This window comes from Cryptomeria japonica, chromosome 8, assembly GCF_030272615.1.
Source record: "Cryptomeria japonica chromosome 8, Sugi_1.0, whole genome shotgun sequence".
NCBI classification, from domain to species: domain Eukaryota; kingdom Viridiplantae; phylum Streptophyta; class Pinopsida; order Cupressales; family Cupressaceae; genus Cryptomeria; species Cryptomeria japonica.
Genome location: NC_081412.1, coordinates 490047743 through 490062021, shown reverse-complemented (window position 1 = coordinate 490062021; position 14279 = coordinate 490047743). Strand labels below are relative to the sequence as shown.

General features: G+C 34.5%; 1 protein-coding gene across 1 annotated transcript in view; it reads left to right on the top strand.

The window, feature by feature from the left end:
- The window catches only part of LOC131060059 (uncharacterized), a 206042-nt gene that overhangs the window by 175085 nt on the left and 16678 nt on the right, over positions 1–14279 (top strand). The window contains exons 5-7 of the mRNA XM_057993156.2: positions 4777–4927; positions 5107–5166; positions 5325–5517. Coding sequence (XP_057849139.1) covers positions 4777–4927; positions 5107–5166; positions 5325–5517 — 404 coding nt within the window. The remainder of the gene's footprint in view (positions 1–4776; positions 4928–5106; positions 5167–5324; positions 5518–14279) is intronic.

Sequence of the window (14279 nt, the reverse complement as noted above, 5' to 3'; positions counted from 1 at the left end):
TTATGTTTTTTTGTAAATCCGATTTTTTCCCGATTTTTTGAAAAAATATTATACTTTTGTTTTGCCTATTAATTCCCCAAATGATTAATGCTTCCTTGGTTTCAAGTGTTATTACAGTTTTCAGTTTGAATTTAATTGTTTAAACTTGAAGTTGCCATCAATGACAAAAGTGGAGATTGTTAGATTATTGTAATTGATGTCAATTGTTAAAAACCCGCAAACCTGGAAAACATGATACTGTGATTGAAATTTGTAAGATACGTATTAGAAAGTGCTAGATATGAAAGTGTTTTCTGCTGTATATAAGAGTTAGAAAGAAAGAAATCTGCATGTAATGCATGCCTATTTGAAGAACAAACAGCAGTTTTAAAAGATATATCAGCACCCAGATAAGGAAGAGGACAGCAGTCATAAAACAATTTTATATAGCAAGTAAAGAAGATAAGGTGAGCTAGGCAAGTTGTCAAAAAGCAAGATTGGATGGCAAATATAGAAGATTGCAAAGAGATTTAATGTGACATAAAAAGAAAGATTTAACGTGACATAAAAAGAAAGATTTAATGCAGATTTGATAATGTTTCATGATCAGATTTGGGAATCTTCCATTTTGAGAATTCAAACAGCAGTGTCATTTTTAGTAGGTTTTATTCTTAACGAGTTTTAAGGATATGAATGAAAAAAAATGATCATTTTTTGTGAGATAATGAAAAAAAGGGAAATGCAGTTTTGAGGTGTGAATGTTGCTTTTGTGATTGAAAATCAGAGATTGTGTGATGAGCAGAGTAGAAAGGACAGATTTATGAAGATTGAGCATAGTATATAGATGTTTTTCAAGCAAAGTTTATTGGAGGTCGGTGCCTCATATGAGTTGGTGCTCAGAGGGAGTTGGTGCTTCTAGTGAGTTGGAGCTCACATTTGTAAGATTGGTGTCTTATGTGGGTTGTTGCCTACAGTTTGTAAGAAGTTAATAAAATCAATATTTTTCTGTGTTCTTGCATGTGTTGTTTGCTTGATAGTTTTGAAGTTATATTTGCAGATTTGAAATAAGTGTTAAAATTTGTCCTAATATTGATTCACCCCCCTCCCAGTATTAGCATGTGCTCTTCACAGTATTTGGGGGTCTTTTCGCTTATTATTGATTTCCCTTAGGCTGAAGGCTTAATGTGAGGGAAATAATATAATAATATAACTTAGTTGTTATTATAATTTTATGTTAAATTCTAGGTTGTAGGGTTCGCCCCCCTAGGCGCTTGGTATTGGTCTGGTCCGGTCCGCCTGTGGTCCAGACAGGGTTCGTGATTCACAGCCCTGGTTTGGACCGGGTCGAACCCAAGAGGACCCAGGTCGAACATGGGGGTCTAATGGCCCAAAAATGGTGTTTTTTTTCGCAATTTTTTTTTTTTTTTTTGAAATCCATGACATAAAAAATTAAAATATAACTGTAAAAGTTAGTTTTAAAACATTAACTTGGCTCATTTCACACAAGCAACATGACTACAAGCAAGGGGAAACAAAGATGTGGGATATAGAGCCAGAGCATACTGATTTGGATGCTTTCACTTCTCAGCTTGTTGCATTTGATGATTTAGATAGCGAGCAAACTTATAGTGCAAGTGCAAGTGTAAGTGGCATTGGCATTGGTTCATCTAATGCCAATGTCAATGATGAGGAGGAGGAAAATGAGGATGATGAATTAGATAATCCATTTGATGATCAAACTATAAATTGTTGAAAGTTGAAACAATGATACTTGAATATTTTATCATTTTGATATTAAACTTGATGTAAATGATGTTGTTATGGTATGATCATGATGTTATGATTACAAGTTTATGTTGGTTTTGTTGTTTATATGATGCTATGTGACATGCTAATCTTAATTCATGCTTATAGGCTGCATATACATACATACATACATACATACATACATATATATATAAAATTTACATGTTTTTGTACTAACGAACCCAAACCCCTTTTCAAAATTTTTCCGTACCGGCGTACCGGTTCTTCGAACCCAAACCGGCAACTTAGGTTATATTTATAAAAGACAACTTATGTTTTATTATTATAAATGGGGCAAACATTAAAAAGTGTTTCTAGAAAAGATGGCCCATATAAATTTTATTAAAAAAGCATTTTCTAGTCACTTTGGAATAAAGTGGGAAGTGTTTTTAAAATTGAAAAGATGGTTATAAAAGGAGAGGCTGGGCATAGAAGAAAGCATCCATCTTATACAATCAAAATCACTTTTTTCTGAGATTGATCAATTTGTTCATCCTCTTGTTTAAGGATGAAAAACCTTTAGGTATTTGGACTTGAGGACAAAAATCCTTTAATCCTTTGTGGTGGTTTCATTTAAAGATCACAGCTGTGCTAAAGATTTTAGTTTTTGAGTGTGAAGTTCAATATCATCAAATATCTTGTTATTTGTTGTCCCCAGCAAATCTGATTGTCATTATTCATCTTACTTGGCCACACCTCTAGCAAGTTGCCGTACCATTGCAAATCCAAACTGTAGCTGAAAGTGAAGGAGTCCATACATTTTAGAGGGGCAATTGGTGTATTGCTGGCTGCTGCATTTATTGAGGGTAGATTGCAGCATATAATTAGGGTGTCGTATGTCATTTTATTGTTGTGTGTGACAATGGGTATTCCTTGTAGCAGCTGTAACATTTTGAAAGGGTTTTAACAACATTTGAGGAAGTTTTGGGGACGGCCAGACCAATCCATAAGGCTGATGTATCATCCAAAATTCTGCTGTACTATTAATTTTTGTATAATTTTATATTTCAGTCTTATCTTGTTCTAATATTGAGGAGTTCTGGACACTAATGCTATTGGGTGAAATGCATGAAATCTTACTTCAATATTATATGTTTCCAGCATTGATATATGATGGCTTGATAATATAATTCTCTATGGTTCTCCACTAGGGCTGTTATAGTGTTTGTATTTTGTTTTGGAAGGCTCAGCTGCTAGAACCATACTATCTTTAATCTCAGATTTTGTATTTGTTTCGCAATGTAAGTTGTGCAGCTTGTCGCTAGCAAGTGTAGTAATTTAAATTGTTAATCAACCTATCACTGTACACTCTCACCTCACCCGTCTTGGGATCTTGGTGATAAAAATGTGTAAAGATATGTTACATGGTGAAATTGTTAAAAAAACAAATAAAAACTCAGTTTGGGACATTTTAAAGAGCAAGAAAAGTCGGTTATGTTAAGGGGGAACATAAGAATCGGGCAACCAGACACTTCATTACAAACAAGACATTGGAGAGGAGATTAAGTCGGTTGAAGGCTTCTATTTTTCTCCTCTATGGTTATGGGTGGGATTGGGGATGCAGCCTTGAAATATATTATGGGCTCTGCTTTTTTTTTATTATTTTTTTTACAAGGTTGTGATAGAAGGTTTTTTTTCGTGTAATAATGTTAGACAGGATGGATGTGCAGAATAGGGCCTTTACAGCAGATGTGGTTTTGTTTAGTTGGGATGAAGTGTTGCTATGATGATTTGAGCTCTAGGACGGTATCGATGATGACCAAAATAGGTGCAAAATATAATGGGAATTGTGCGAAGGATACACTTTTTGACTCAACACATATATTTTGTAGATTATATTATAAGAGTTGAACACAATTCTCATGATTACTTATTTGTAATCACAGCTGTATGTTCTGCATCCATTTTGACATTTGGGACAACCCTAACTTCATTACAACTCATAGGTAAAATTTCAGTGTTACAGGGATATTTGTATATGCTTAATGGGGGACTATGCTGCAGAGAAATCCTAATGTGATGGACTGATTAAGACCCTAGTTATTAGGCCAAAACTTTGAAATGCTTATTAATTGTGCAACTGTCACCTGCAAAACCCTGGAATAAATATTCATTCAAGTTGGAAAGACATCATTGTGATGAGTAATTTAGAGTGCAGAATTTAAAAGCTTAGTAGAAACTGCATTCTGTGTGGGAGAGGCTTCTCTAGAGATGGTGTTTAATAGTAGAAAAATAACTCTAAATTGAGAAATCCCACATTTTGTTGTTTTGTTTATGTTCTTCTTTTCTGGTTGGTTTTTTGGAGAGTGAATCAACATGAATCAACATTGACCCGTTCTTTCTCTAACCTTAATTGACTCCAAATTAAAATTTATATAGTTCTCATGCTTTGGGATAATTACTTGAAATGAATTCCACATGTCATATTTCATGTGTTTATCATCTTCATGTATTTCATTTTTAATTGAACATGGCTACTAGGTTTTTAGCTTCACAATAAAGAAAATAAAAATCTCCCTATGAAATCATTAATGGATGGAGGCAATGGTAACTCATGTTTTTTCTTACTTGAATTTAACTAGTGCCTCTATGCAACTATAAAATGGTTTCACATGGCTCAAGTAACTTGTGGTTGTTTGTAGGACTGAGTCATACTGACAATTGAATTTTCCATGGTCCGAAATAATAAACATTTTACCAGTAAAACTATATCTTGTTTCAGAAGCTCCAATTGGCCATATATTTCCTATTTATTGTCCCAATGTAACCCTACAAGTACTCATTACAAAACAAATGCTCAGATCTATAAGGCAATCCATGCAAATGAGATTTAAAACTTTAAAATTCCATTTAGGTCAATCTGGAAGAATTTTCCTTTTCAGCAATTTGCAGATTGGGCAACCGAATATCATTCTGTTGGTCAGTAAGTAGTCCCAAACTGACTTATAACAATACTGCTAATATAAATTTATTTGTGCTCCTTTATTTCAGGACGTTACAGCATCCCAATTTGCGGATAAGTGTTTGAATTTGCTAGAGGGTGCAGAGGCTAAAATAGACGAGGAAACATTGGAAGCACTCAAGATGCGGACACAATGTATCAAGGGATTAGTTGAACTCACTCGTGGACATGTTCATTCAGGTTATCTCTTTATGTAAATTTTCTTCTTTCTGAAATATTTGTAGTAGTAGACCTGATGATTTAAGATTCTTTATGCTTTTTTTGGTTTAAATTTTTTTTAATTTAATTTATAGTTTCACATGCATTATAGGTAGTCACGCTGTTGAGTGATGGTTTTGTATGTAATGTTCTTGTGGCAGCTGGATCGTACTTTATAGGATGCCAAGCAGATATTATAAGAAGCAACAAAAATGGATTGGGTAATTATGTTCGAGTTCATAAAGATCTTGTTTTTTAATGCCAAGGACATGATAATTGCTATCAGGTGTGATCAAATCTGTTAACTTAAATTTACTTGCAACCTATTGAAACAATGCATGACATATAGAAGTTCCCTTATAGCAGTTTTGCTTTTCAGGTGCAGTTGCATTATCATATGCAGAATTTGTTCATGTGACTGGTAATTTTCAATTGGCAAAAGAGTTTTATGAGTTGGCACTAGAATTCTCCGGGACTAAAGACAGTCATGTTCCAGTTGCTGCTGCAATGGTCTCAGAAGATGTCCAGTTGGGAGCTGCCTGTGGCTTAGGACAGCTTGCTATACGTACTGGGTATGTTTTCATTTTTGAGAAATGGCTTTTGGGTATTGTTTTTTCTTTATTAGAATATTTTATTTGCTAGGGGTATATGGAGACTTCACAGGCTCCAATTCTGTTCTAGGCAATTTTCCAGGCCAGTTTGCCTTACCTGCATGGGGCTTGGGGGGTGAGCCTGCTTGGGGGGTGAGCCTGCTGGTTTTTGAGCACGGTACAGTAAATGCTCTTTTCTTCACCAATTACTCTGGCCTGACGGACTTTGCTTGTATTAGAATTTATAGCATTCAGTTTGTGTTATAGCACAAGTTGAAGCTGTTTGTTGGGTTGCTTTCCTGCTAGCTGCCCAGCCAATCCTGTCATTTATGTTAGTTATGCCTACTTTGCATGCCTAAATAGTCTAAGTCTAGTGCTTGGTAATATGTTATCAAGACTAAATAGTCATGCTTGTAATGTAACATTTCTACATTTATTAACAGAAACTAACGTTGCATATATGCAAATGCAGAGTCTCCAACATAGCCACGGGTGAATTGTAGATAAACATATGTAAATGTTTCAACATAATAGTGCATACAGCAAGGTATGTGGTAGGTATGACGGTTGATCACAACAGTTCATACTTACCATAAGCTAAGTTGCTGCATTTGGCATATATAAATTTATAAAATTAAAGACATTCAAATTTGCTTTTGAAAATTGTGTTGGGGTTTGGTGAAGAAAACTAGTGAAAAAGTTATTATCACTTGTTTTTTTTCTGAGTGTTGCAACATTTTCATCTCTACATTTTTCCTTTCATTTGGTCGAATAATTTGGTCTGTAGTGTGAGATTTGGGTGATTTGTTTGGTGTTTTTGTCCCCTGTATTTTTCTTTCATTTGGTGAATGATTCTGTGGTACCTGATGATTGGGAGATTTATTTCATGCTTGTGTGTGGTTAGGCAATTTGTTTGAAGCTTGTGCCAGTGATTATGTGCATTGGGTGATTCTATGTTAGTTGTGTGTTATGGCTGGGGCATTTGGATGATATGTTTCTTTTGTTCATTCCCTGTTCTATGTTTTTGTTGGTGACAATGCTTTACTTCCAATTCTTCTACTTAGTGTTAACCTGTAGGTGGCTTCTCTGTGTAATATTTCTGGTGGTGGGTAACTGCACTGTGTGAGATTCCTGCTCATGCAGCTTTCTCCATTCCTTGGCTTGGGCAATGTTCTTACCAGCTTGAAACATATGTATTTACTATTTTCATTTTATTTAATGGCAACTTTCCATTTTAGAATCTTAGATAATTTATTTCAGTTATTTGTATATGTTATTACTTCAATTTTAATAGGTACATAGAGTTAAGGAACCCTAGACCTGGAAAAATTTGTGGGAACATCCCAACTCAGTTTATGTTAACTAACTGAATGTGGAAAATAAAATTATGGCATACATTTCAAAAATCAAATTTAAGCATATATTAGTTATTTTAGTTTCAATTTTTATTATTTAGTTTTATGTTTTTAAATTGCTTTGCTTCTTATAATTTATATATTTTTATTTTGTTCAAGTTATTTAATTAATTCTTTTCCCGTGTAAGCTGAATTCCTTCTCATGCAGCTTTCTCCATTCCTTCGCTTGGACAATGTTCTTTCAAGCCTGAAATATCTGCATTTTCATTTTATTTATTGGTAACTTCTCTACATTTTTCCTTTCGTTGTGGTGAACAATTTGGTCTGTAATATATGATTTGGGTGATTTATGTGGGGTTTGTCCTCTCTGTGTTGTTTTTTCATTTGATGAATGATTCTGTGGTACCTGATGATTGGGAGATTTGTTTTGTGGTTGTGTGTGGTTGGGTTTGTTTGAGGCTTGTGCCAGGGATTATGTGCATGGGGTGATTTTATGTAAGTTGTGTGTTATGGCTGGGGCATTTGGGTGGCATATTTCTTTTGCTCATGCCCTGTTCTTTGTTTTTCTTGATGATAGTGCTTTCTTCCCAATTCTTCTGCTTAGTGGTACCCTGTAGGTGGTTGCTCCCCATGATATTTCGGGTGGTGGGTTGTAGTGTCCAATTAACATTGAAATTCAAATCTATGTTACCCCAAGTTTTTGGAACGGGGATGGCAGGGTGTGGGGGGATGCATTTTGGGGTCCCCAATTTCCCGGGCTATTTTTGGAGATGGCAGGTGACGATTATATAAAAAATAGGAAAAATTTAAAATATATAAGGAAATTTTAAATATTCATATGATAACATTGACAAATCCAACAATAAAAGGATTCCTTGAATTATGAAGTTTAGTCTGCCATTCATGTAAAAGCTATAAAAAAACCCTTTAACCTCACAGTTTGAACTTTGAACTGCATTTGTGCCTCTACAACTTATTCAAGTGCATAGGCTATGAAAAATACTGAGTAGAATGACTTACTATGGACATCTAAATCAATGTTCATAGTAATTCAATGTTAATGTTTTGTATCCCAGGCACAATACAAGCTAAAATCCAGAGAGCAGGCTCAATGCCCAAAAATATTTACCATGCCACAGCTTGCTGCATAAACCACTAAAATTGAATTATATGAAAAGAAATCAAATGGCAATAAAATGAGGTTGTTTTTCCCATTAAGGGTGACCTGGGGTGTGGTGGCCCACCAAAAATGATTTATTTTTTGTTTTTTAATTGCTTTCTGTGTTTCTATTAAAAAATTTGCATTCGAAAATTGGGGATGGTTGGCCACCCCTTTTCTCTTTGCTTCCTGTCCTCAGGTTTTGGAGACAATTCCAAAGGTTTTTGATTTTTTGGGGACAACCCGGGGATGTCCCCACACATCCCTCCCATTTCCAGGATGTTTCGGGTACAAGGACACATCAAAAAATGTTCGGGAAATGGGGACACGTCCTTGGGTTTCCTTGATCTGAAATCTGTCACAACAAAATGATATAATATTGAAATAAATCTAGATTAATATTGAATCTTTCACAGATTAAATATGGAAATCTCTAGCAAATTGAAAATCCACAATCAACATTGAAACCTTCAAAAATGTTTGAATAAACTTTTGGAACTGTAGGAGTGATATGAAAAGCATTGTAATCTTATAATCTCCAAAAAATCCTTTAGCTCAAGGTAACCTCTAGGTTTAATTACTCCAAACGAATCAAAGAATTTTAGTACTCCACACAAGAAGTTTAGAGGGTTCTCATCCTCCAAATCCTTATGCAAAGGGTCTTTTTATCCTCAAGCAAAAAAGATGAATACAAGTACTCAATTTTCGAGCAAAAGGTTTGATAGAAAATGACAATAGATGGTTTCTTCTATGCTTTGGAAAGTGACTATAAATGACTATAAAATGAAACATATTTCTTGAGGCACAATACATGAAACATATTATGAATTTTGCTGTGCTTTGGCAGCTCATATTGTATGCAGTCTCTCCAATCATTTGTTTTATTTTGTATGGTTTATAGCAAAGAAGCAAAAGTTGGCATTGAGTTGCGATTAACCGCGAATAATTGGGGATTGCCAAAAATGCAGATTTTTTCCCCATGTAAATCGCGAGAAGTCGTTGACTGATAGTCAATGATTTTGGCCGATTAATCGCGGCTAAAACCTTGTCAAAATGCATTAAAATTGTGTCTAAAAATCGCAAAAAATCGGCCAATTTTGGGTAGGGTTAGGGTTCGAATTTTTTGTCCTTTGAATTTTCGCTGACTTTTTTACTTCTGTGAAACCCTAAATGACATATCATATTCCTGAAAATTAAAACCTACATTTCGAATGGTCTGTGTGAGTTCCACTCATTCAAGTTTCATTCCGCGGGATGAAACTACTACAATTGTTGTTCACTGTGACACTGGTCCTAAGCAACTGGTGAGAGGACTGGTCCCAAGCCCCTATAAATTTCCCAATTACTTGATGCCCGGTGAGGATCGGATAGATGACCAATTAAGTGATATCGAATCCCGACCTAGCCATGATAGTTAATGAATGGAATAGAATATGCCGTGGTTAATCTCAGTGACTAACGTGCCATATTATCCAAACTTCTAAATTTTAACCTAACAAATAATTTGCTCAATTACAAACTTCTAATATTTATTGAAAAATTTATTAGCGACAATTCTTACATATATTTTTTAATATATAATTTAAAATAATTCTATTAATAAAATTATAAATTAATTTTAAAATTTAAATTATTTTATATTATATTAGTGTGTCGTTAATAATTATATAATTTAATAAAATTATAAATTAAAAAAAAAATAAAAAATAAAAAATAAAAAACCTTGCATCCTTATAGACCATTAATAAATATAAATATATTTATTTTTAATTTTTAATGTATATTATTTAGTTTTTAACATATAATTAATATATATTTATAATTTTTATATGTTTTTTTGTTTGGACTACTTGTCCAGTCCCTCAAAAAACTTTGATGCTACCCATCTACATGATTCCTATTTGGCAACATAGTTATATATCTATGCTATGGAAATCATAATCTTTTTTTAAATAGTTTCTCTTTTTCTAGAATTTTTACTTTTTTTTTTTTAAATCCGATTTTTCCCCATTTTTTCAAAAAATCTTATACTTTTGATTTGCCATTTATTCTCCAAACGATTTTTGCTCTATGATTTATAGTATAATAACTAATTATTAATATTATATTGTTAATTCAAATTAACATATATTAATATTATATAACATAATCTTTTAATTAATATTTATTATTTCTTATTATATTATTAATTTATTAAATTGTATATAAAATAATTATATTATAATTACACTTTTTTAATTCTTGTTTTTAGGTTGTCCAATTGTATATACTTACTATTTTTATGTGTTTTTTGTATGGATGTACCCAAACGTACCCAACCTCCAAAAAAATTGTCATACCCCAAATAGCAACTTAGTTTTATTTGCTTATAATTTCTCAATACTATGGAAATGCCCTTAAATACCAAAAAAATAGTTTTCGATTGTCTTTCTATAAATTTTTTACATTTTTTTGTAGATCCGATATTTTCTCGATTTTTTCAAAAAATCTTATACTTTTGGTTTGCCAATTAATTCCCCAAATGATTAATGCTTCTTTGGTTTATAGAAGTGGGGATTGAGCTTATTTGCTCCACTCCTCTTAAGAGGAGATTGCATGCGTGGCTGCATTTTTTAAGAAAACCAAACCTCCAACCTTGAAGTTCCTTTCATACGATGCTAATTTGTAGAAAACTTCTACTAATTCTGTGTGCCTGAGGTTGTCTTTGAGAGTTTTAATAATGTATTGGCTCTATTTTATAAGGTAATGAATGTGTCATGCCTATGGATATGTGATGTGTGGTTTTGTAGCAATGTTCTTCCAGATAGAGCCATCTAATCCATATTTTTGGCTGTCCTACTACATAACTTCTTAAATAACTCTCAATCCACTTGTTTACAATTTCTGTTTGCCCATTAGTTTGAGGGTGGTAACTAGGGTCGGGTGTAAGCTTGATCCCTATCAAATTAAAAAGATCATGCCATAATGGACCAAGGAACTTCCAATCTTTGTCACTCACTATATTTTTAGGCAAACCATGAAGTCTAAACACTTACCAGTTAGCTACTTGAGGTGCCTTGTGCTCAGAAGATTTGGCAAAGACGTAAGAATATTTTGTGAGTTTATCCTCCACAACAAAATAAAGTGCTTACCTTGCTCCTTTGGAAGTCTTGTGATGCAGTCTATTGAAATGCTTTCCTACTTTTGATTTGGAATGGTTAGGGGCTTGAATAAATTGGCTGGAAATGTTTGCTCTATCTTGTTCTATTGACAAGCAATGTAGTCTTTGATATTCTAAATGGTATCTTACTTAAGTCCTTCCCATGTAAACCTTTCCTCAATCCACATATGTCTTGAAGTATTTTGGGTGACCTGCTCTTGGTATATCTGGACTGCACTAAAGACTTTGTTTTTCATCTTTGACTCTAGGATGAGATAAAGTCTATCCTTGTAGAATGAGTTCATTTGCTGAATTGTTACCTAAAAATGTCATCTTTCAACTTACCTTCCAAGATGTCAGCAGCAAAAGTATGCTTGGTATAGTTTGCTATAATATCAAATTTCCAATCAGCAGAAATGCTAGATATAGAGCATAACATTAACTTTCTAGACAAAGCATCAGCAAGTACATTTTTCTTTCCCTTAACATACTCTATGTTTGTGTAAGACCAACGAATTGTATATTTTCATAGTGTGTTAATTTATTCTTGTAAACATTTGTTTGTCAAGCGAGACCCTAGGCAAATCTAGGGGGACCCAAGGGTTGCTCAAGGAAAAAGCAATTTTTATTCTATTTTTTTTTTTTGATTGATAAAGGCAGAGCCAAATTTTTTTAGTATTAATAGTTGATTTTTGCAAAATAAACCAAAAAAGGATCCTTGCTGATCAGGGTGTTAATTTTTGATCAGATTTGAAAAATTCAAACTGCTTGTAGTATATGATACCAATCTACTGTGTGACCTTAGAATTCATCCAATGTTATAAGCTACTGTAAGTAGATTCTGTGCTTATTAAATATTTCACGATCTGCTATATGAGTGTGCCACGATATGCAATATGTTTATATGGCACTATCTGCAATATCAGATATGATCTGAAGGTTGTATTTGATCTGCTAAAGTGTGATTTTGAAAGATGCACTACACTTACAGATTTCGGTGTCTGCATCCTTCTCAATGTATGCTAGTTATACAAGTGGATGAAGGGTTACGTAGTGGAGAGATATGTCTTCCCACGCGAGAAGACACATCTCTTCCCTACGTACCTCTTCATCACAGCATGTTAACTACCATCAATTTACCCGATCAGAAGGAGAGCAATTGTTAAGACTCGCTAATCAACCCGATAGCAACAACGGTATGAGTGTTGGTTAAACTTAATCTTGTTTTATTTATTACTCATTAACGTATATACTAACGGTTTAATTTATTAGTGTATATGTTAATATGCAAATAGATTAATACATCGGAATGAAATGGCACGACCGATGTTACAAAATTAACAGAGGGTAGTGGTTAAATCACAAAAAAAAAACGGAACAGTATTGACCAGCATGAGCAAACTGAAAAAAAACTTCTAGCAGTCTCTTCAGACTAGCAAGTTTTTGTCTATACAATTCTTAATGACAAAAAAGCAAAGGGATGCATATCTCTTTGTTTTTGGAAAGAACCAGCAACATTTTTATTCTATTTTTTAAAATCATTTTTTATAAACAAAAAAACTGATAAAATTGTGAAAATGGCTTTGAGCCATGGAGGGGTTGTAATGTTCCCTTTTTGTTGCCTTATCAATATCTTTAGGAAGTACAACTTTCTTGGAGAGTGCCAAACTTTTCAAGATGGAATTCCGACAATGGTAGTGGGTCAAAAAATCAAAGCGAGTTTCATGGTACTTTCCAGATGTAGTTTTGATACTCAAGGAGCTCTCCACACTTCTTAAAGAGATTTGCTAGTTTTGTGAAGCACCAATTTTCATAAGGTTCAATTTCTTGAGAGTTTAAGAATATTTTGGTATAATCGGAATTCATTTGGTCTATTCTAATATTTTTCGTAACTCTGGTTGGATGCGTGAAAAATAATTTAATAATTAAATGTTAAGTTCTCAACAAGAAAAAATTAAAAGACAACCTATGTTAATTTTTTAATTGGAGCATAAAGTCACTTTTTTGTAGTGAACCATGGGGATGCAGCCCTACCCTCAAATCCGAGCCGCTTCGGGGACGGGGAGGGGGTGTCCTCCTGTAGAACCGGCATTGCCATAGGGACGGCATTGCCACAGGGACGGCCCAGGGATGTCCAGGCATCCCTCGACTGTCTCAGAGACACACAAAAGTTTATCATCTTGGGGCGGCAAAAAAAGTGCAAAAATAAAAAATTCCTTTTTCCTCAATCTCAAAGCCCAAGGCTAAACCCTAATGGCTAGTGCCCTCCCCATGCCCTCTAAACAAAAGGTAAAACTTTCTTACCGGAAACAGAGCGATCTCTGTGAGCTAACAGGCGATAACTCCGTCGGGGCTATGAACGCTTGCTGGTAGCAGGGCTCTATCCAGGTTGCTTCTGAAGTATCAGCTCACTGGACATCTTGACATTGTGAAACATTGATGCCTCAACTTTTTCTAAGCTGGAATGAACTCCACTTGCACACACTAGTTAATCCGATCTTCATGTGATTTGATTTGACCCTTAACATTATCTCGTTTTGAAAGGCCTTTTCTCCTTTTTTCGTCTGAGTTGTGGTGGTTAACCGAGATTCTGGGTTTGATCCGGACTTGCGTCCCTGAAATGATTGGGAGCATTTCCCCAGCAGAGTCGCCATTTGTTGTGCGTTGCACATGCTCCTTGTTGCCGACAGGGTCCCCTTTCCTTTTTTTGGTCTTTTCGCCTTCGCCCTGTTGGGTTCCGCGCAGGGTGTCTCGCGTCCTTTTGAGCGTGCCCGTAATCAGTCCATGAGATGGTAATGTCATGGGAAGGAGCCTGTGAATCCCTAAGATCAATTGAGCCTTCGAGCATGAAAATTCCAAGAGATCATTTAAACTTGTAAAATTGCCTGAGATAGGCTTGGAATGATAGAATTTGGCAAAATCCCCCCAAGTAAAAGATAAAACGTCTGAAGGTCGCATGAGGACCCAAAGTGCTGATTTTCGTCAGAGGATATAGGAGAGATAAAAAGATGCAAAATGTCGAAGTTTCAAAACCTCCCAAGAATCCTAAAATTCGCACTAAGGGGGAGAAATTACATGAGTTTCTAAGAGT